This window comes from Drosophila grimshawi, unplaced genomic scaffold (genome assembly GCF_018153295.1).
Source record: "Drosophila grimshawi isolate 15287-2541.00 unplaced genomic scaffold, ASM1815329v1 contig_848, whole genome shotgun sequence".
NCBI classification, from domain to species: domain Eukaryota; kingdom Metazoa; phylum Arthropoda; class Insecta; order Diptera; family Drosophilidae; genus Drosophila; species Drosophila grimshawi.
The window spans coordinates 11,564,762-11,588,223 of NW_025063692.1; the positions used below are offsets into that span (position 1 = coordinate 11,564,762).

General features: G+C 41.1%; 1 protein-coding gene across 3 annotated transcripts; it reads right to left on the reverse strand.

The window, feature by feature from the left end:
* Nucleotides 1–4,165: 4,165 nt before the first annotated feature.
* Nucleotides 4,166–22,383, reverse strand: LOC6566049 (putative uncharacterized protein DDB_G0291608). 3 transcript variants are annotated; one of them, XM_043216175.1, is made up of 12 exons: nt 22,068–22,383; nt 21,662–21,857; nt 20,762–21,592; nt 17,205–17,273; nt 15,498–15,662; nt 13,469–15,086; nt 12,579–12,838; nt 12,215–12,443; nt 11,328–11,585; nt 11,109–11,221; nt 10,599–10,679; nt 9,556–9,681 (listed from the first exon to the last, which is right to left on the reverse strand). In XM_043216175.1, the coding sequence occupies exons 1-12, from the start codon at nt 22,371–22,373 to the stop codon at nt 9,641–9,643; spliced, it is 4,167 nt and encodes a 1,388-aa protein (XP_043072110.1). In that variant the 5' UTR covers nt 22,374–22,383; the 3' UTR covers nt 9,556–9,640. The 3 variants fall into 3 exon arrangements, with proteins under 3 accessions (XP_032594547.1, XP_043072110.1, XP_032594548.1); XM_032738656.2 differs by lacking the exons at nt 9,556–9,681; nt 15,498–15,662; nt 17,205–17,273 and adding exons at nt 4,166–5,665; nt 8,669–8,967; XM_032738657.1 differs by lacking the exons at nt 15,498–15,662; nt 17,205–17,273.
* Nucleotides 22,384–23,462: the final 1,079 nt, after the last annotated feature.

A 23,462-nucleotide genomic window follows, 5' to 3' on the forward strand; every position in this document is an offset into this window, starting at 1 on the left:
GTCGGACTGTCGGACTACCATTCACAATGGGAAAAAAGGGCTCAATCAGTTGCTAAGTGGCTCAGAGACCAGGGATTCAAGACCAAAGGACTATCCCAGAGTAGGTCCAACACTTTGGGGGGGTGGGGGATGGGTGGGCGATAGCAGGCAAGGAAGGGTGGAAGATGGGGCACAAAATCATGAGAAATGTGAAATGAAAAATCGACTCGCAATTAGCAAACATGAAGCACGTCGCGTTTGTTTAAGTGGAAGGGCAGGACACACACACACACACACACACTCACACGTACAACCCCTCAAGCTGTCCTGACTCACGTCACACATACATAGGGAGATAGAGATAGACAGAGAGAGAGAGAGAGAGAGAGAGAGAGAGAGAGAAACAGAGAGAGATACAGGAACTGGCAGCGATGTCAGCATGGTTAATAAGTTACTTTCGAGATACTTTATTACTTCCTTGGTGCCGCACGACAGTATGCGATTGTGGGGGCCCGGGGGCGGTGTGGCATGTGGGGGGCGTCGTGCCACATAGGTCGCACATTAAAAAACAAGGAGCTCCAAACAAATGGCAGGCGACACAGTGCCAACAAAAAAAAAGAAAAGGGTTGCTAGACTGCCTTTCATTAGGCATACACGCATACGCAAGTGTGTGTGTGTATGTGTGTGTGTGTGAGTGTGTGTGTGTGTGTGTGTGTGAACATTTTTTAATTTATGCGATTTTTGACTGCGGGCGTAAAGTGCCAGCGGGCGGGGAACGAGAGAAATGAGATGAGTGCATTGATTCCCTCGCGCACAAAAGTAGGCAATAGTTTTTTATTACATTTTCTTATCAGACTCTGTGTGTGTATGTGTGTGCGCACGCCACGCCCACAGCCATTTGCACTCACAGGACATATATTTTTCTTACAGAATATCCAATGCACTCGAGGAATACGCAAAACGACAAATGTATCTGAATTATTTACAATTCTGGTTGTGGTTTCTTTCCATGCATAGTTCTAATTACTCAGAAATTATATAATTCCATTAAGAATATGTTCATGCATATCATAAAGAACAACAAATAAAAATCAGTATAGTTCAAACGGATTGCTTAAATGCTTATCGATTTTGAGTTAGTGATTTTTCCATTTTGTATTTAAGTCGAAGAAAAATAGATATTTTCTACCTGGAACATCATTGTTTTTTTTGTTGTCAGTTAACTTTAAGCTGGTCTGTGTAAATAGGTAAATATTTTGTGATAAATCTAAAATATGAATGCTTAGTTTTTTGGCAAGGGTATTTTGCATTCGGCATGCTAATGACACATTTTGGCTCTCATGTATTTTTTAGCCTTATTTATGCGAGTGAAATCAATGCTTGTTGTGGGTGTGTGTGTGTGTATGTGTGTGTGTGTGTGTGTGTGTGCGTGTGTGTGTGTGTGTGTGTGTGTGTGCCCCTACCCCTACCCCTACCACACCCCTACATTGCTCTCACTCTCTCTGTCTTTCGAGATATTGAAGTAAAGCGTTGTCGAACCACATTAAAGGTAACTATGCAAATATTTTTGCGGCCCACACGAACAAACAACGAACCTTTTCATAGACCACACTTACACACACACTTGCACACACACACAGTGGCATATGGACATTTGTGTCCTTTGAGTTGAGCGTCGAACATGTAGGTGGCAACCAAAAATATTCCATGCTGGACATTAGTCCAAAAACTAGTCATCCACAAAAGTGAACCAATTCCAATTGTCGGCACGATGCGAACAAATCGCAGGCCAGAACCCCTGCCATTTTCCCTTCCCCATTGCGTGCTGTTTGCAACCCGTTCTAATCGTTTGCGTTTGCGTTTTAGTTTTTGGATTTTATTTTATTATTATTATTATTTGCCTATTTTTTATTATTTTTTTTGTTTGTTGGCAATCACTTAGCTTACTCGTAGATTTTTGGCTATGTGCGGAATGTCTAATGAAGCCACATAAATCAAATGGCAAATGCGAAAAGCAAAAAGTCATTTGCCCCTTTTTACCTCCAACTGTTCTCCGTCCCCCTTCTCGCTTGACCAACCATCCCTTGAAACGAATCCTTGATTCCAGTTTCAGCTTTGTCGTCGCCGCACTAATTGAAATTAAAAACGCTGCCAAAAAAAAAAAGAAAAAAAAAAAGAACATTTCTAAAGTGAAGAGGGAACATTCGTGCGAATTGGCTCAGTTTTCGTATTTGATTGTCGCGTTCTGCTGCTTCTTCCTGGCCAATTAACAGCCTAGCGAGAATTGTGGCCCTGATTTATGTGATTTGCACTAATGCAATGGGAATTGCTTTTAGCAAAGCAGCAAACAAGCCGACAACTTTATCGAACTTCATTCTCACTCGGTGCTCGAATCTCCATCTTGGTGTGCAAAAGACCTTTTTATTTGTATCTATTTAAAGTCAACTACTTAGAGTGGATGGGTTTATTTGTTCCCCTTTTTTTTTGCCTAACATAATACATACTCAGCTTGGTTTGGCATTGCATTGATCACCTCCACAGGCTATTGCATTTTCAACCCATGATATTATGACCTTAATGATTTTTGTTCTATTTTTGCTTAATCCTCATGGATTATCTAATTGATTTTTGTTGAGATTAAGTTAAGGTTATTTTAAGCTAATTAAATGAAACGCTGATATTGTGTATATCCTTTATTTGTATTTGAATTATTTATTTCTTGTAATATTATTTAAAAAAAAAAGACAATGATCACATAAAATATTTTGTAAATTACAGAATTCTTGTTATACAATACATATTACATATATGTATAATTATTATTATATTTATATTTATATTCATATATTTATAGATTTTTAGTTATTTTGTTGTTGTTGTTTTTTTGTTTTGTTTTGTTTTGTTTTTTTTTTTTGTATTTTTTGTTGGTTTTTGGTTTTAAATACAATAATTTTTAAGCCTGCTATTTTTTTTTGGTTTTGTTTTAAAATTCGTCTAAATTTCCTTTCGGTTTTTTCTTTGGATTTTTGTCCATTTTTGGTTTTTGGTTTTTCGTTTATTTGTTTATATTTATATTTAGTTATACATATATTTATAAGTACGTAATACAATACAAAAAAAAGTCAACTACTTTTACTTAAGTTTTACATTTCATTTTGTTAAATTTATTGCACTGAACTTTTTTTCCTTTCTTTTCTTATTTTCTTTTATATATATATATGTGTATATATATATAAATATATATATATTCCATCCATGTATTCTTCTTGTTTTACTAATTGTTGTTGCTGTAAGTTTTTTCTGTTTTTTTTTTGCTTAGCTTTTTCTGTTTGTCTGTCATTCAAACTTCTTCTCTTGATGCCGAGTACAATTCATTCATCTTTTAGTTATTTTTAACATTAAAACTTATCGATCCTAAATATATATATAATCGTATATATATATTTATATATATATATATATATTTTAGGTGTGGAAGTGTTGGTTTTGTGTGTGTGTTGTTGTTGTTGTGTGTTGTGGTTGTTAGTGCGAGTACTTAGTATTTATAGTTGAGTATAATATAATTTGAAATGGACCTTTGGTCAGCCCATGGAGATTACGTTCTAAATTTTTAAGATTACAAAAAAAAATCATTTTGTTTAGTTTAGCGTTGATTACATTTGCATATTTAACTCCGTTGGTGTTAGACCTTCTCGTACCACTAACTAAACTTATGTTCAAGTATTTCTTCTTTCTTTCATTCTTTTTTTGTTTTTATCATTTTTATGTTATTTATGTTTTGTTTTGCTTTTGGTTTTCTTTTTCGTTCTTGTTTCAAGTCGCACGTTTAATTTGTAATACAAAATTGACCAGACATCAACATCAAACAAATGTCCTAATATATATATTATATTTAACTGCTAGTTAGTATTAGATACAGATACAGATACTAATCCAAAAAAAAAAAAAAAAAAAAAAAAAAAAATACAACTAAAAGCGCACATTTAGTTTAGTTTAGTTTGGTTTTTGGTTTTATTTCAATACTAGAATAATTTATACAATTTATCAACACGACAAGCGCCTAGGACCTAAACGTGGAACAGCTCAATCTACGCGATAACGTCAACGTCACAAGGACATCATTTCCTTGATGACGCCTCCCAACGCTTCTGTGGATCTATATCTATATTATGTACCTTATCTAAATATAGGTTCTCGTATAGCCATATCTTTGCCGATACGAGTAAATTAAGAGGTTGAACTAAATGGGGATGAAATAAACTTTAACGAATCATGAATCAATCCATTGACTCCATTGAATTATACTAGTTTACTATGTAATACTATCGTTTCTCTTTCTTTTCGAGCTGTAGACCTATCCAAAAGTAATTAAAGGAAATGAATACAGAAGAGTGGGAGAGTGGGAGAGAGATATGTTGGGCTATTCGGACACTAAATCGACACTTCATTCTCACTTATAATTGATGACATATATATATAGTATAGTATAGCATATGATTCGTAACTCATAATGAATAACTCATATTCATGTTTCGATTCATCGAACTCAACTGGCTCAGCCATCATAGCCCCCATTGATCCAACTCATAGCTCAACTCCGGCGTATTGAGTCAATACACACACACACACACACACACACACACACATTCGATAAACAAACACGATAACTACTTGTATTCGATTACAGTGTGTGTGTGTGTGTGTGTGAATGATTCGTAATTCATAAATGATGTATGTACACACAGTGAAACACCGCTGGACGGTATTCACTGTACCTGTCCCTGTCTCTGCTCACTGCTTAAATGGGCGTCGGCATCAGTTTGCCATAGTCCTGGTGCATGCTGGGCTTCACCGAATTGTAGACAGAGGGACGACCTCCGTCGTCCGGTAGGGCATACACATCGGGCGGCACGCACAGCGATTGTAGCTTCGAGATGTACGAGTCGAAGTGCTCGTGTGGATGTCCGTGGTGCGGATGTCCGTGCGGATATCCGCCCGGATGATGCACAGTGTAGGCATGGTGTGGTGCATGCGGCGGCGGCGGCGGTGGTGGTGGTGCTGGTGGTGGTGCGGCTGCTACCGCTGTTGCTGCTGCTGCTGCTGCCGCTACCGTTACGGCCGACTGATGGCCGTACATGGACGACGCACTGGGTACGGCACCCGTTGGCGGTGGCAGCGGCGGCGGTGGTGGTGGCAACAGCGTCGAATAAGCACTCGCTGCGCTCGTATGATGGTCCACCACACAACCGCCGCTCAGGCCGATGCCAGAGGTGCAGCCGGTAGTGTCCATGCCAGTGTGCAGGCTAACGGGCACACCAGCTCCACTTCCAGTTCCACTTGTAACCGGTAGTGCACCGGTTGCTGTGCCTGGTGGTGGCGGCGGCGGTGGCAGACGGACGTGTTCCAGGAGCGTGATAACATTGTTCCTCAAACTCTCGTAATAGTTGTTTAGATTCGCATTCGGCGGTGCTCCGCTGCCGTCGTGCGATACGTGCGAGAGGTCGCCAGCGGTACCGCTGCCTGGTCCGCTGCTGCTGCCGCCAATGATGGTCGCTGTGGTTGAGGAGACGCCGGCAAATGGCGATTGGCCGCTGGGCGAGCCTAAAGCAGAAGCTGTGACACGTTGTTGTTGTTGCTGTTGTTGTTGTTGTTGTTGCTGCTGATGGGCGCTCAGTGGAGAAGCCTCCTGTTAAGCAGAATGAGAGAGAGAGAGAGAGGGAGGCAGTGAGGGGGGGAGAGAGAGAGGGAGAGAGAGAGTAGCATTGCATTTATATATTGTTTGAAATTGAATGTGATTTGATTGTTTATTATTCGTAACTCATTTAGTGCATCTAAGAAAATCTTAAAATTGCTGTTCAAAAATATATATATTTATGGAATATATGAACTAATGGAAGTGAATTTCAACCTCAACTAAAGATCTGCAAGCCCAAACCTCGCAAATGAGTAGGAGGAAGCCAACAATCTCTATAAAAGATTTCCGATTTCCGAAATAAACAGACTCAATTGAAGAATTCATGCTTATATATTATCTATATCAGATCTACACCTATTTCTTTACGAATATATATATATATATATATATATATATATGTAGAAACGGCATCCAATTTAATAATTTATAGTTTATCTTTTAAAACTTTGCCTTAACCCTTTGCATCGAGTTAATAAAATACCAAAAGCATTTTTAAATTAAGAACGAACCAAATTCCAATTGAATCAACAATATTAGAAAATGTTTAATGGCATTTTGCTTAGCAATCATTATCAGCTTAAGCTCAAAGTCTGTAAATCAATTAAATAAAATCCTTTATATTCATGAGCTGAAAACTAAACAAGGATTTTCAAGGCTAGTTTTGAACTATTCACGTTTTTAAGGCGATTTTGATTTTACTCAAATTTAACACTTTTTTCCCCTGTGAAAATGCGAATATTGTAATTGAAATAACTTTGGCAAAAGCTATCGCAAACTGCTAAAAGGTGCTTCAAATTTCACATATGTATTTGAAAGTGTGTTTTTCTTCCCCCCCTGCACAAATTGAAAATGAGATTTGGGCTTAGTTACTAATACATGCACAACAAAACGAAGCTAACGATTTGCGCAATACTCGAAATGGGATTTTAGTGTTTGATTATTGGCCATCGGTTTGTTTGACTGTAATTGTGTGTGTGTGCGTGTGTGTGTGTGTGTGTGTGTGCGTATATGATCGCTATTTGATGCATTGACATATTGATTCATGTTGCTTAAATTCAATTTGCTGAGCTGCCTATATAAAGTACACACACACACACATACATAGACAGATGTATGCGTGTACTCAAATTGAAATTCCAATAAGAACGCAGCAGCAGCAGCAAAAAAAAGCGAGTCAAACGCAAAAGAAGAATGAAACAAACAGACACACAAACACGAACGCGTGACGAATGCACACGAACACACACAGCCACAGACAGAAACACGAATTCGTGTGCGTGAAGAGCGAGAGCGAAAGAAAGAGAGAAAGAGAGTGTGGCGCTAGCGAGGCAGCCAACGGCGGCCACTGCTGCTGCTGCTGCTGCTGCGAAGTGCCTCCCCACATTTTTTTTTTATTCGTTCGCTCACATTTTTTTTTTTGCCGTTACTGCTGCTCATAGGGAGCTGTGTCGAGGCCACAGAGGTTATGCTGTCGACTGCGCTGCCAGCGTTGTGACGCGTCGTAGCACAGTTTTTAGCTCGTTAGGAGCAAATGGACAAAAACGTTTGGCGCTCTGCGATTTGCTGTTTGTGCTGCTGCTGCTGTTGCTGCTGTTGCTGCTTTTGGTGCCGACTGCGGCCAGACGGATGGGATACCCAGAGACCGACAAATTGACTGGCTGTGGGTGTGGTGGGTTAGGTGGTGGGGGCTGGGGAATTGGGGCTGCAGCTGCCTGCGCATGACCACACACATACACATACACACACACACACACACACACGCAAACGTACGTGTGTGTATAGGGACACGTTCTGTTTAGGGATGGTGCTGCTGGTTTGTGGTGCTGCTGTGCGCTGATTCGTCGCTCGATGCAGTCGACAATGAGTGCAGCTGCTATGCAAGGCACGCCGATTGGCTGCTGTGACGCCATTTTGAACGATTGTCGACTGCAACAACAAAGCGACAGAGGCGACTGCAACAGATCATTGGCCGCGTGCACCAAACAAAAACAAAAACAAAAACAAAATAAAATACGAAATATTTGCAAAAACAAAAAAAAAAAAACAGCCCCAAATTTTCAAGTGAAAACGGAAGTTAGTTGGCCCAATATCAAAATGTGCAAGCATAACTTGGCTAAAACAACTACAACAACAGCAACAACAACAGCAACAAGAGGCCAAGGCGCGATAATTTAAATATAATAAAAGTTTTTTAACTAGCAGACGTCGCCCAACTTTCTTTGGCCATGTTTTGGGTTAAAAAGTATATTCTGCCAAGAAGAAGACGAAGACTAAGACGAAGAAGAAGAAGAACGAAAGTTAACAGCGACGACGACGTCGACAGCGACTTCGGCGGCTGCTAAAACTTTTGTTGGCGACTTTTGCGCCGAGTTTCGAACATATTGTTGTTGTTTTTATTATATATATTTTTGTTGTTGTTGTTGTTGCTGGCTTACAGTCGCTTTATTATTGCGTTGGTTTTGGTTTTGGAGTTTAGAGACGTCCTTGAAAAGTGGCCGCAACTTAGAAGCGACTGCGACGGCGACGGCAACAGCAACTCAGGTGCCAACATAAACTTCAAGAGACAAAAACAAAAAAAAAAAACTCAAAAAATGTGGCAACTTTCGCTGCGCCTACAACAAGAAGGGTTTAATTGGAGAGTGCTCGCTAAGCAGATACCCTCTGCATAGAACTAAGAACCAAATCAAGTGAAATTCATTGCTAAAAATAAACCGAATAGTTCTCGAAATTAGTACAAATTAATAAAAATCATTTGTTTTTCATTGAAGCAAGACTTGAGCTAATTCGATTAAAGGTGAAGTTGATGTCTGACTTGATTTAGAATATATTGAATGCAAACAGTTTGCTTTAAATAAATTATTATTACTTATTTGGTGTTATGTGTGTTTGTGGGCTGCTGTTGTTGTTGCTGTTGTTGTTATTATTATTATTGTTTTTTTATTATAAGAAAATACTCAAAATTTGTTGCGGATCAACGAACCTGAGCCTACGTACCCGATCGCTGGTGCTCAGTTGCGATTCCATCGCATTGATGTCCGATTTGAGGCGCATCATTTGCGATTCGACGCGTGCATTTTCCCGTTGCAACTCCGATATTTCCGCTTCCAGCGTGTTGAGATCATCGCTGCCGCCGCCGCCGCCACCGCCACCGCCGCCGCCGGCCACATTTACAACGCTCGCTGATTTGTCGCTGCTGTTGACACCCAGGCTGCTGCTGCTGTTGCTGCTGTTGTTAATGACGGGTGGCAGAGGAATGCCGACGCCGCTCATAACAATGTCCAAGCCGCCGCCTCCTAGATCAGCCAAGAGAGAGTTAGAGTCGAGATACAGATAGAGACAGAGAGAGAGAGAGAGAGAGAGAGAGAGAGAGAGAGAGAGAGAGAGAGAGAGTCGTTAGTGCTGGAGACGCTCTCATTTGGAGCAAAAAATCATTTCTTTTTTGTATTGTTCAACTTTATGCAACTTGGTTCATTGTTCTCTTGGACGTGAAACTTGCTCATTTCTTATTTATTTCCATTTTTTGTTGTATTTTTTTTTGTAATTCTTTTTTTTTTTGTTTTTTTATCAATGTTTAAGAAAAGCTCTCCACGGTTGTCTATGTGCGCGTGTGCTAGCAACTCAATTGGAGCTTTCATGTGAAGTGGGTGATTGTGGTGTGTGTGTGTGTGTATGTGTGTGAGTGAGATAGCAAATATCACGGCTTACCTTTGATCGTTTCTTTTTGGAAATATTCATTTGCTTGTGTGACTTGTTCTTGTTGTTGTTGTCTTTTTTGGTATATTTGTTGTTGTTCTTGTTCAATTCATTTGATGACTATTATTGCATACATATTTCATTTGTATTTCAAAGTACTTTTTTTTTTAAATATATCTTTTTTTTTCTTTTTTTTTGTTTGTTTTTTTTTGATTAGCTTTCTGGTTTTTGCTGCGGTCTAGTTTCAATATTAATTGTTTTTCATTTGTCTATTTAGAGTAGATATTCAGCACCGATACAAAACGTCGCGTAATCTAAAAGAAATCAACGCCAACGAAAAACGCCATGAAACGAAACGAAAAAGAAGGAAAACGGAATTAAATTAGAAATTGAAACGTGGCATATATGTATGGTATATACAATATCGTGTAAGTATCTAGTAAGTATTATGTTGTATCGGGCAACGATGTTTATGTTATGCACCGGGGTGTTTTTCATTTCTTTCTTTCTTTTTTTTTTTTTTTTTTTTTTTTTTTTTTACTTGCCGGCCGGGAATCCTCGGAATTCTCGAGGCCCTGTCGAGGCGTCTGTCGTAAGGTCAATTTTGGTATATTTTGGTACGCTTCGGCTTATTTTGCAGTTTCAAATATTTGCACTTGTTTTTGGTAATTGTTTGGTATTTTTTCTTTTTTCTTTTTTTTTTTGTTTCGATATATATATATATTTATATATATTGTTTTTTTTTTTGTGTGTTTTATGGGCACATTCCGAAGAAACCGAAACCAAAACCAAAAGCCAAAACGTAAGTATTTCATTTGTTTTATTAGACATTAGCACACGCACACAAAATTCCAACCGAAAATGCACAATACGAGAGAGCAAAGAGAGCAACAACAAATAGCAGATGCAATTAGCAAAATTCAGCAAATGTCACACAAAATTCCCAATTCGATGAATGATGAATACTAAAGAGATTAGCTGATTTGTATTGATATATCAATTTGAAAGTTGCTTGATCATTTTTTATTGTTTTGTGATTTTGAAATAACATTTGTGATGCTTTCTTCTGTTGTTTGTGTTGCAAACTTTATGACAATGCTATAATGCCAAATACCAGCAATTGGTAGTGCATGATAACAACAAGCCCAGTTCATAACAGAAAACACGCAAGAGATATACGACACAATTACAGATAGATTGTGAACTGAACTCAGAGCTCACTCGCACTCACCTGTATAGCCTTTGGGGTATACCATGGTGACCTCATCGAACTTGGGTTTCTTAATTCCCTGACTGCCAACTGTGGTACACGCTACAAAAGAGAATGGCAAGAGAAGCAAAAAAGAGAGACATAGAGAGAGAGAGAGAGAGAGAGAGAGAGAGAGATCATTTAGTGCATGTACAAAAGTGAATTTTTGGTATAGTTTCCAGTTACTTTGGTGGTTCTCATCTAATCTTAAAATTATTGAAACACATCTGAGTATTATTTATTTTTTAAGTATTTTCCAATCGTTGTTTTTGTAGATTTTAATATAGCTTGTACGTGAATGCAAAAATCTTTTCCCTCAAGTCAATTTTTGTAAATTTATTATTAAAATTTTTGAAAAACATTTGACTATTTTGTAGTCGTAGTATTTTTTTAGTCGTATTTGAATATAGTTTATGCCTAAATGCGAAAATCTCTATTTTTCTCAAAACTAGAGAGTAGAGTTTGAAACAGTCGATTTTTGTTGAGACTTACCATCAAATTTCATAGCCGTGGCAGCTGCCACAGCGGCCTTGTGCTGTTCCACGGTGCCGCCGGCCTCCAAAACACGCATCTTGTTCCGATTGGCAATGGGACAGCCCGATGCACTGCAGCGCCAGCGAAAGACACAGAGAAATAGAGACAGAGAGAGAGCGAGAGCGAGAAATATAGAAATGTAAATGTAGCAGAAATGAATTAATTAGTCGTGCTCACCTTCTGTGTGAGAGAAATTTGCCAGTGGAATGGCCGGAACCATCACAACCTGGTATGGGGCAACGTAATGGCTCCGAATCCTGGCCATCTCGGGGCTTGCTCTTCGGCTTGTTGGCTCGCGGACAACCGGAGAGGCTGCGATGCGATGAGTAGTTGCCAGTCACATGTCCCGAACCATCGCAGCCGGGTGTCGGGCACTTCAGCTCCTGGGAGTGCGACTGCAGATGGTTGCGGTCCGAGCGCGAACAGCCCGTCAAACTGCGAATTGAAAGTCAAGACAAGTCAGGCATTATTGTGGATTAACACACACACACACACGCACGCACACACACACACACACACTGCTGATTACGTGGCCAAGTGGCCGACGTCAGATAAGCAACGAGATTTGAAGAGTTTCCCAGTTTAAACTTAGAAGTTAGGGGTGTTAAGTTAAGCACGTAGTTTATTGCACAGTTGTAGTTTTAAAGGATGTGCGGTCTGCGACTGGGCAGCCTGGGACGGCTTTTTATGAGCGCACTGCGTCCGCATAGCCCAACTCATTAATATTAAAGTTTCACACAAACAAACAAACAAACAAACAAACAAACACACAATTAGCAAGCTACTTTAAAATTGAACACCGACTTTAAATTTGATGGCGGCTATTCGAATTTCTATGTCAAATTATAAATAATTTATTTTTGCCAACGAGGTCAGTGAGGTCATTCTGTATGCAAAGTGGCAACTTTATTGTTTGACCAATAGGAAACTAACTAATGCTTAATTGATAATACTTTTTCCAGCCTGTCATTTCACAAAAACTGAATGCCAAGAAGACGATTGAGATAAGAAGACTTTCTCCTGCTGCTGATGATGATGATGATGATGATGATGAGTGTACTCACCCATCTTTGGTCTTGTCGTGCTGCGGTATGTGCTGCGGCGGTGGCATCGAGTAGCAGGTGGCCGGACTGGGTGAATATCCGCCGGAGACTGGAGTCGGATAGCCTCCGGGGCCAACGGCTGTTGCATACGGATTGCTGCATTGATAGGCGGCGGGCCCGTATCCATGGTAACCAGCTGGTGGATAGTCTGACTGAACTACCATCCCATAACCCGGATGCGGCGAATAGCCTGAAACAATTTACAAAAAGAAACAGATAAACCCATTTTACATATTAGCAATCATTTGTCACCGATCTAATTACTTAATTAGTTTATAATTTATAATTTGAAATATAAGAATTGTTCAAGGAGGGGCCAACTTACCGCTCGGATCCCGATACGTTTCAATGTAATGGGAGCCGCCGCTGTCCGGCGTAGATTCGCGACTGTAGGGTCGCGGCCCGCTGATGTGACCGACCAGGCCGAAGCCGAGGGGACGCGGCGGTCCACTAAAGTCCACTGGCTCCATTTGTGGTGAACGTGGCGGTCCGTTCGGTCCAATTGAGCCGGGTGCAGCGCTGCCAAAGCCCTGACCGTGGCCCACAACAAGGCCGTCGGCGCCGTACTGCGGGCTGGTGATAATGCTGTCGAGTAAATGAGACCGAAATGAACAGATTAAACAACAGTGTCGTATAACTAACACATATATATGTATATATACATATACATATATATAAATATATATATTCCCACAGATTAATCCTTAGTCTAGTAAATTCATTTAAACACATGTATATTCCCACATATTAATCCTTAGTCTAATACACTTATTGCGCAAATGGTACACAACAAATTTGGTGACTCTACCTCTTAAGGTTTACGGAGTGTGTATTCAGCTTGATTTGCCCAATTATTTAGTATCACAATTTCTATCATAGCATTCCCATATGTGAGTCAATATACCAAATTTCACAGCTCTACCAATTATGGTCGTTGAGTTCAATGAGGTTGGTACGGTCGACTTGATTATGTTAAATGCCTATATTATTTCAAATGCCGCAAAACAAAAGCACAAAGCCACTAAAAATATTTAAAGCAAATTAAAGCGAAATTAAATATTTAGTAATTAAAAAGTAATTAAATGAGTTAAAGCCTGCAAAATATTGCTCAGATCTCTAAGATTGCTGGATGGGTTTGTGGGTGATTTTTAAGGTTGCCGGTTGTGGTACGGTAGTTGGGTAGTAGGGTAGTGGGTTACGGTACGTGAGTCTCACCTGTGCGGTAAACGTGTGACGCTCAGGTCCAGCGTTTGACCCTGCGGACTGGGCACCTGGGGGCTGGCAATGTTTGGACTGGCACCCGGCTGTGGACTGCCATTGCCCATGCGCTGGTTGTTGTATTGGTTGTGCGATGCTGGCGAGTTGAAACCGTGCGGACTCGATGACGTCACCGACGTGGCACCCGAGAGATCTACAGCGGGCGCTGCCACGCCCACATTTGGCGTGGGCGAACTACTCTGCTTGCTGTGCTGTTGCTGCTGCTGCTGTTGCTGTTGTTGTTGCTGCTGCTGTTGTTGCTGTTGCTGCTGGTGATGTTGCTGCTGTTGTTGCTGCTGCTGTTGTTGCTGCTGTTGCTGTTGCTGCTGCTGCTGTTGCTGCTGTTGGTTTTGATAGGCAGCTGCTGCTGCTGCCGCCTGCGCTGCTGCCATTTTCACGGACAAATTGATGGCGGAGAAGCCCGGTGGCAGGGGACCCATCGTCGGATCATAGTGATACATGGGTCGCGGATAAATGGGTCCGCCTCCGTTGGTTAGCTCCTCGTGCTCCGCCTTGGCCATGAGCAACTGTTGCTCCTGCAGATATTTCTGCTGTTGCGCCTGCAAATCATCGGCAGTCTGCGGCAGATAATGATAAGCAGCCTGTCGCTGCCCGCCGCTGGGACAGCAATTTGGATCGTAGCGCTCGAAGCCGGTGGCACCCGTTGGTAGAGTGTCGCCGACACCGATAGCAAATACGGGCGCTACCGACGATCCTAGCGAGGCGGGCGGATGCGGATGTGGATGCGGATGTGGGTGCGGCTGCTCGTAAACACTGCGCGCTGTAACCGGTGACAATTCACTGCTGCTGCCATTACTGGGCTGAAGCAACTGTTGCTGTTGCTGCTGCTGCTGCTGCTGTTGATCTGCGGTAGTGTCATTGGGTGCCAGACCGTGTCCATGACTTTGGGCATATCGCATGTGCTCATACTGTTGCTGACGTTCGTCTGCCTGCTGCTGCTGCTGTTGCTGCTGCTGCTGTTGGTGCTCTGCATGGTAGCTCGCTGCATCGCTGCCATCGCCGGCACCGGTACTGCCACCGGGCATCATTTGGCTACCCTCAATAAAAGGGCCACGTTGCTGATGCAGCGTATGCTGTTGTTGCTGCTGCTGCTGCTGCTGTTGTTGATGCTGCTGTTGTTGCTGCTGTTGTTGTTGCTGGTGGTGGGCATGTGGATGCGGCTGCGGGCTGTGCAACCCTACAAAGCGGCTCAAATGCGGCTCGGTGGCAACATTGGTTGGCACGCTAGCAGCACTGTTGTTGTTATTGTTGCTGCTGCTGTTGTTGTTATTGTTGTTGTTGGTACTGCGAGCACTACCAGCGGGTATGGCGCTGCTGGCCGCAGAGGCGGCATCATTGGCCAGATAGGAGTGCATGGGGCTCTTGTTGTACTCCGATTTGATGCTGGCAACGGGACTGTACTCCGATTTGATAATGGGCATCGTTTTACTGGTATTGTTGTTGTTGTTGTTGTTGTTGATACAGCTGCTGTTGTTGTTGTTCAGATAGTGGTTGGATGTGATCTTGAGCTTGTCCAGCGGATGGAGGTCCTTCTCATGCTTTTCCAGTTCGGCAGCTGTGATGGCAGATGCGACCAATGGATACAAATGGAAAAAAGAAAAAAGAGAGAGGGAGACGGGTGCAAAAGAAACAAAGAGAGGTACAGAGAAAGAACAAAATAAGATAGATAGATAGATAGAGAGAGAGAGAGAGAGAGAGAGAGAGATAGACAGTGTGTGTGTGAGAGAGAGAGAGAATGAGAGAATGAGAGAGGGCGCAAGATAAGTATTGCTTTCGATTTTATGTTGTTGTTGTTTTTTTTTTTAAATTTTGAGAGTTGCACCTGATGTGGTATCGGTATTGGTATCGCTATCGCTATCGATATTGCCTAGCGGTTGTGGTAATGGCAACGCTATCGGTATCGCTATCGGTATGGGTATCGGTATTGGTATCGGTAGCTCTATCGCGCTATAATTATCATTATCGCCTATAGCCGGATAACGGGCTACACTCGAACGGCGACCCGCCGAGCGCCGTACCGCTCTCGGGCAACCGGAGAGGCTGCGGTGCACGCTCCGATGCGGCTGTACGTGACCCCTGCCGTTGCAGCCGGGCGTGGGGCATTTCAGTATCTGTTCGTGCAACGCCAACACTGCACGGTGATTCGTTGGGTTCGTTTAAGTTGGGTTGTGGGTTGAGTGGGTGGATGTAGGGCCGCCAGCACGCAAACAGTGTAGGGTGGAGGTTGGAGGGGTTGGAGTGTTATTAGTTCTTTATTGTTTTATTCAATGGCAGCGGTAACGGTAAGACGCTAAGAGACAGGCAGCCATTACATAACATACAACTACAATTCACACACATCAAAAGAGCACAGACTCAGAGTAAAGGAGAAATAGAGAGAGAGAGACACAGATAAGTAGAGAAAGTGACAGAGACAGAGAGATAGAAATAGAGAGATTGACTACGGCAGACTATACTCGGTTCGCATCTAACCGCAGCAATTGCTCCTAACCAGCTGAATAGCGAATTAATGTGAAAGAGGTGCTTAGATAGAGAGAGAGAGAGACAGAGAGGCAGCGAGAGAGAGACAGAGAGAGAGAGAGAGAGAGAGAGAGAGAGAGAGAGATATAGAGAGACCTTTAAGTTTAAAGTTCTGTACAGAAGCAGATCACACATCCAGATACAAATGGAAAGATGAAGAAGATCAAAAGGACCTTTTCTTAAAGAAGTTGAGAGAATTTGGATTAAGGACAGCAGGAGACAGAGAGGAGAGATAGAGAGAGACCATAAGAGAGAGAGAGAGAGAGAGAGAGACCATAACTTTTACAACTACCGATATAAATATATTTATATATAATGATCCAGGGAGAGATAGAAGGACCGAGAGAGAGAGAAAAATAGAGAGAGAGAGAGAGAGAGTGAAAGAAAGAGAGAGAGAGAGAGAGACTAGGAAAGAGTGAGATATGTAATATACCCTAACCATTCACACGCATAGACATACACATACTCATACATAGACGACAACATGCGTTTTGGTCAGCTGCAATTAAGCTGATTGAAAGAATGTGGAAAGAAGGAAGGAGAGAAAAAGAAGCAAGGCGACAGAAAGTGTATGACAGAGAGAGAGAGAGAGAGAGAGAGAGAGAGATAGAGAGAGAGAGAGAGAGAAAAGATCTACATATGTGCTACAAAATACGAAACTTTTTTGTTGGGGCACTTACATTCCGTGGTGACTTTATCGCGTTTCGGACAACCCGACAAACTACGGCCGGAGAAGAAGCCCGGAGCAGAGAAGCGTGGTTCAAAGGGAATAAAATTACATAAGAGCGAGTTGAGTATGCATGTTTCTCTGTGTGTGTGTGTGTGTGTGATTGTAGAAACTCAAAAATATCAAGTGTTCTAGAATTTTGAAAATCATCCAGATTCAAAAATGTCAAAAAATACAAGTTTAAAAAAGAAAAAAAATTATTGTTCACGTTTCTAAATGAAAATATTTTAAATTTACAAGTGTTTTTTTTAGGATTTACAAAAAAAATAAATGAATTAAATAAAATTGCTTAGTTTCAGGTATTTGAATATATTAAAACGAAAGTTTCTGTTTGATTTCTGGCTTTCTTAAGGGCGTTTTCAAATGTTGTGAGTGTAGGTGTGTGTGTGTGTGTGTGGTTGTGTGTGGGTTGTGTGTTGTACCTTCGATGATGCGAATATAATCCTGTGACATGTCCTTGGCCAGTGCAATGAGGAGTTGGGCATTTGGCGCCATCTACAAGTAACCAAGTACACAAAAATGAAATCAAATCAGGAGCAACAACTAAACACACACACACACACACACGCACACACACATAGCAAATATGTGACAGCAGTAGAGGGGAGAGTTGAGGGGGGTTAAAGGGTTGAGGGCCAGGAAACAGGTTTTCTAATTAATTATGTGAATGCGTCAAAGAGTAGAGCTGAGACGGGCTGAGAGAGATAGAGAGAGAGAGAGAGAGAGAGAGACTGGTGATGGACGGGATGGGGGACGACAACTTGACATGTCCTGGCAGGCAAAATGTGAAAAATATATACATGTACATATATTCTAACCAACAATTTAGAGCTGACAACGCACACAGCGCCAGCCAATACAACAGCAACAACAACAATTAAATGGGGAAAAAAGACAAGCAGCAGCAGCAGCAGCAGCAGCGGTAGCAACAAGCGAATTCTTTCTGCCTAAATAATTAATTAAAATTTGATGGAAAACAGCTTTGCATTATTTACTTTAAAAAGCACACACGCACACTAACACACACACACCCACACACACGTACAGATGACAGCAGCAGTTGGTGGTGCGACAGCAACAGCAGAAAGAAGCGACAAAAAATCAGACCAGACCACGTCTAAACTTGGCCTTCTAAGCACAAATTCTCAAAAGATAACGGTAAAACACAATACAACACACACACACACACACACACACACATATATATATACAGAATACCCCCACCCAATGCTGATGTTGCTGCTGTAATAGACAGCAGCAGCAGCAGCAGCAGCAACAGCAGCAACAACATCAGCTTCGAAAGGGTTTTAATGAAATATTTTTCGAAATATTTATGCATGTATGTATGCGTGTGTGTGTGTGTGTGTGTGTGTGTGTGCGTGTTTTGTGTGTGTGTGTGTGTGTGTCTATTACGTGGCCGTTCAAAATGTCAAACTGCAAGCAAGTAAAAACTCCCGACTCTAATTAGAATTTAATTAAAATAAAGCAAGCTCACGAGAGTAAGCTGCTGGTTGCAGTTGCTGCTGCAACGACAACAGCAACAGCAACAGCAACAGCGACAGCGACAGCAACAGCGACAGCAACAGCGCCAGCAACAACAACATAAAGGTTAAGTCTAATAAGCCATTAAACATTAGCACAGCAAGAACAATAACAACACGCTAATGAGTTATTACGTGCCCTTGTTGCTGTTCTTTTAGCTGCTGCTGTTGCTGTTGCTGCTGTTGTTGTTGTTGTTATTTAGCTTTTGTATCTCATAGTTTGTATCTTTTATATCCGGCAAAAGTCGCTGGCAACTATTTAAAAAGTCATTCAAATTATATGAATACCATACTGAAAATGTGTGTATGTGTGCCTGTGTGTGTGTGTCTGTGTGTGTGTGTGTGTGTGTGTGTGTGTGTGTTGCTGGCTTAAAGGCACTTCAACTTTTGTGCCTTTGGCTTCTACACACAGCATATTAATGCCGAGAACATAATGATAAAATAAATATGCAAAAGCGGTTGCCAAAACGTGCCTCATATTTACCCTTTATATCTCTAATCATACAACCTCTTAATGTCTGTGCCTGTTTCCATACACATATAGAATATATATATATATGTGTGTGTGTGTGTGTGTGTGTGTGTGGGTGTGTATAGACATCCTGTGTGTGTGCTCAGTTTTTGACAACAAGTTCAATTTGAAGTATAAATTGTACAATGCGCTGAAATTAGTGAAAAGGCTAAAACCAAAAGAGCCACTCAACTAGCTCTAATTTTTGTTTATGCCATTCTGTCTTGTTGTGCCTGTGTGTGTGTGTGTGTGTTAGGGATGAACGCGTGTCGTGAAAACTCATTAAATAGTAATTTATTGACATACGAACAACTACAATGAGAGAAAATGCTTTTATAATCATGTCTATCACTTTTTCAAATAAATTTATGCAAAAAATATCTACTTTTATTTGATATCTTTCAATATATACTTAAATTTCATATATTATTTCAATTACAAAACGATAAATACTTAGATGTATAAGATGTATTTGATTAGCATTTAACTTCTTAAACAATTGCTGTAATTTTCTCATTTTACACTCCAAATTCATCGAACTTATTGTTAAAGTGTACAAAATGAAAACCGTTTCATGAAAAATAGCTAAGTAATATTCAAATAGTTACAATAATACAAAAAATGCTAGAAATTGCTAAGAAACCGATCTGAAATAAGGTTGCTAATATTTAAAAAAAAAACTGATAATATTCAGGAGTAACAAAATAAAACCACAGAACTATCTTGCCAATTGATTACTCAGACAAAATATAGATGCACAGCTTAAATGCTCAACACTTGAAACAAAATTGTCATAATAATGATGGAAGGCCGAAGAATGAAGTTTCCAAAAAAATGATTTAAATATTTGTGGAAAATTGGTCTCAAAACTAATAAATTCAACTCCATATTTTTCATCAGATTTGCTTTATCTTAGTACTGATTTAAAATAAGTAAAGTAAATAATAATTGTTAATAGACTTTAAGATTGCTGTTAAAATCAGAAATCAGAAACTTATTAATATATATTTTATTACACATATTTATTGTATATTTGTTGTGCCATTTGAAATTTGAACTCGTTTTTTTAAGCTCACATTTTGAACTCGTTAAGTAATATCTGCCATCTCTAAGCTGTATGTGTGTGTGCGTGTGTGTGTGTGTGTGTGTGTGTAAGGTTGTTCATAAAGGGGTTTTACAAGCCATTAGTTGGTGTCCTTGTCTCAGCAGGAGATGCTTGCCCCGCACGCTCCTCAACTCTCGAGCACCCAAACTTCTTCTCAACTCATAACGACAAAATCGTTTAATGTCTTTTGAGCTGTGTGTGTGCGAGTGTGTGTGTGTGTGTGTGTGTGTGGATGGGCGGGCAAAGCCGACCACGGCTACTTTCAGCTAAATGTGCAAATAATAATAATAATAATAATAATAATAATGGTAGCAAAATGGGGCCACAGTTTATAATAATGATACAGAGACAACATGTCGAGAAATGAACTATTTGTTGAGCACTTTTCACAAAGCACTTAACGATATACACTTGAGTGTGTGTGTGTGTGTGTGTGTGTGATCTCTTCTCTCTCTCTCTCTCTCTCTCTCTCTCTCTCTCACTCTCTCACTCACTCTCTCATTCTCGCACTCTCTCAGTCTCTGTCTCTCTGCCTGTCTCTTGCTTGGTGTTGTTGTTGTTATTTTATTTAGTCTTTTTTAGCCAATTTGTAAGTCTTAAAACTCAATGCAACAAGAAGTTTCGCACATGCGCAGCCGATTTGAAGGTTTAAAAATGGGTTTTTGGGTTTATATTTTTGGTAGGTTGTACCGTTAGCGGTAGCGTTACTGTACCACCAGAAACAATTAAGTTAGGGTATTTTATTTTGATTGATTGGTTTTTGATTTGTTTTTTTTTTATTATTATTATTTCTGTGTGTCTAGTAACAACAACGACAACAACTTACCGCGATTTTGGCTGCCCGGCGAGTAGCTGGGCGCCGGCGTTGAGGATGCTGCTGCTGCTGCTGCTGCTGATGATGATGATGATAATGATGTTGGTGTCGATGTTGCTGCTGGTGTGGATGCTGTTGCTGTTGGCGAGGCTGTTGCTGAAGCTGCTGCTGCTGCTGTTGTTGTTGGTGGTGTTGCTACCAGAGAAACGCCGACAACGCCCTCTCTTGCTATATCCTGCATCACGGATGCGGCACGACTGCCAACGCCCGCCGGCTGCAATATCGTATATTGTTTGGCATCCAGCAGTTGCTCCTTTGGCAGCAACTGTTGTTGCTGCTGTTGCTGCTGCTTTGGACTCTTTTCTGTGGGCGAGTCCAGCTGGGCGGCAATATCAAAGCTGCGATCCAAACAGAGTTGCTGCTGCTGCTGCTGTTGCTGTTGCTGTTGCTGCTGTTGACTGGCAGCTGCTGCTGCTGCATAGCCGTAGTATGCCTCGGCTGCATTGTAGGCAGCGCTGCTTGTGTATTGGGCATGTGCATAGGCCTGGGCCTGTGCATGGGCGTGTGCCTGAGCCTGGGCGTGGGCATGGGCAGCGGCATGGGCGGCGGCAGCTGCCAATTGGCCATTGCGTTTGATGATATCGATTGGTGGCTTAAAAGCGGATGTTGCTGATGCGTATGTGGCTGCTGCTGCTGCCGCCGCTGTTGCCGCGTCCAGTGCTGCCTCCTTTTTGTTGCTGATGCTGCCAATGTGATTGAGACGCGCCTGATCGTTCTCCTTCTGTCTGTGGAAGCGCAGCAGTAGAGTGTTGTGTGAGTTTTGTTGTTGTTGTTGCTGTTGTTGTGTGTTGCTGTTGCTGCTGCAGTTGTTGTTGTGGCTGTAGTTGTTGTTGTTGCTGTTGCTGCTGTTATTGTTGTTGTTGTTGTTCAGATTATGATTGTACTTCTGCTTGTCCTCGAACAGGTTCTGAAATGGCGGCGGATTCTCATCCTCTTGCTCCTGCAAGCGATACAAATTGGTTCGAGCATCCGGCCAGCTGCCGGACAGACTTTTCAGTGCAGCTTGCGTCTCACGGATTAGCGTCTCATCGTCCTGATCTGTTGCATCCTGAACGACGGCAGCAGCAGCAGCAGCAGCAGCAGCAGCAGCGGCGGCAGTAGCAGCAGCAGCAGCAGCCGTAGCAGCAACATTTGGTGGCGTGTTCTCGCCTGTTGTTGCTGCTGTTGGTGCTGCTGCTGTTGTTGCTACTCCAGTTGTGGTTGTTGCTATTGCTGCTATGCCAGGTGTTGCTGCTGTTGTTGTTGTTGCTGTTGTTGCTGTTGTTGCCTTGGCCAATCCCAGGCTTAGACTGAGACCCAGCTGCCGCTTCTTCTGCGGCAATGTATTGTTGTTGTTGCTAGTATTGTTGTTATTGTTAGTATTGTTATTGTTGTTGTTGTTGTTGTTGATGGCAGCTAGTTCATCATCGCGACTGCAGCGTTTGCGTCGCTTGATTGCCGTCTCATGTTCATTGTTGTTGTTGTTGTTGATGTTGTTACCGTTGTTGCTGTTGTTGTTGTTGTTGTTGTTGCTGCTGTCGACCAGAGGCGTCTCCTTGCTAAGCGGCCGCTTGGACAGCGCCATTTTTGCCAGTTGCCAAAATGCCTTAACAACAAATTTTTTATGAAGGTGAGCTCAGATATTTGTTTGTTTTGGGTATTTCTATTTTTTTCTATTTACTTTTTGTTTTCTATTTTTTGTTAGTAACGTTTTTACTTACGGCTATGTGTTAGTTGCATTTGTTGACTTGTTTTTTGGGATTAGGATTGGGTTTCAGTTAGGGGTTGCTTGGGGTTTTCTTAATTGGCATGCAGTTACATTTGGAGAGGACAAATCCTCCCAACTGAACAAAGATCCTATTCAACTGCTCAGTACTCAATAAGAATAATAAATAAAAAAAATTGAAAAGCAAAGAAAAAACAATGCAAAATTGTAGCTGAGAAAGTGATAAGGAAACACACAAAAAGATACGGCTTAAACAAAGTACCGGTGAACAATATTAATCAAATTTCACTTTAAAATGTTTCACTCTAAAAAAAACAATCACTCTTCTTATATATTTCTTTTTAAGTCTAAAAATGCTGAGCATATTTGTGTTGGTCATTCCCAAAAATTCCAACTTCAACTTTTGTTATTTTCAACTAATTTGTATTTGTGGGCAGAGCGAATCTTAAGAACGCATTTCACTTAAAAGCAAATTTCATTAAAAGCAAATTTAATATCAACTTTATTATCAAACTGCCTGGCAAAAGTTCGAATCGAATTTTGCAATCTAAATTGGAACAGCATTTAAGCATTAAGCATTTTAATGTCAAATGTAGAATGTAGTCAAAGTTTTTAATTATAGAATAAACAGTTCTAATCTAAGCATATTTTCGTGGCTTACATTTTTGCCGTTATCTTTCGATATGTTTCAAGCTTAAATCAATTCAGTTAATATTGTTGAACTTAGACTTATATCTATTTCTGTTTCGGCTCATAAAAGAAAACATAAATCGTTTAATGAATTCTTTTTCTTTTTTTTATGAAACTTCCACCAAAATCAGTTGAAAATTCAGTCGATAATTTCATTATCTGAGCTGGCTTAGCTTAAGTAAATTATTTCGATTATTTCTTTAATGGAATGCTTTTTCTTGAATATCTCTCAAAAAAATCTCGGTATCTGTTGTGTCA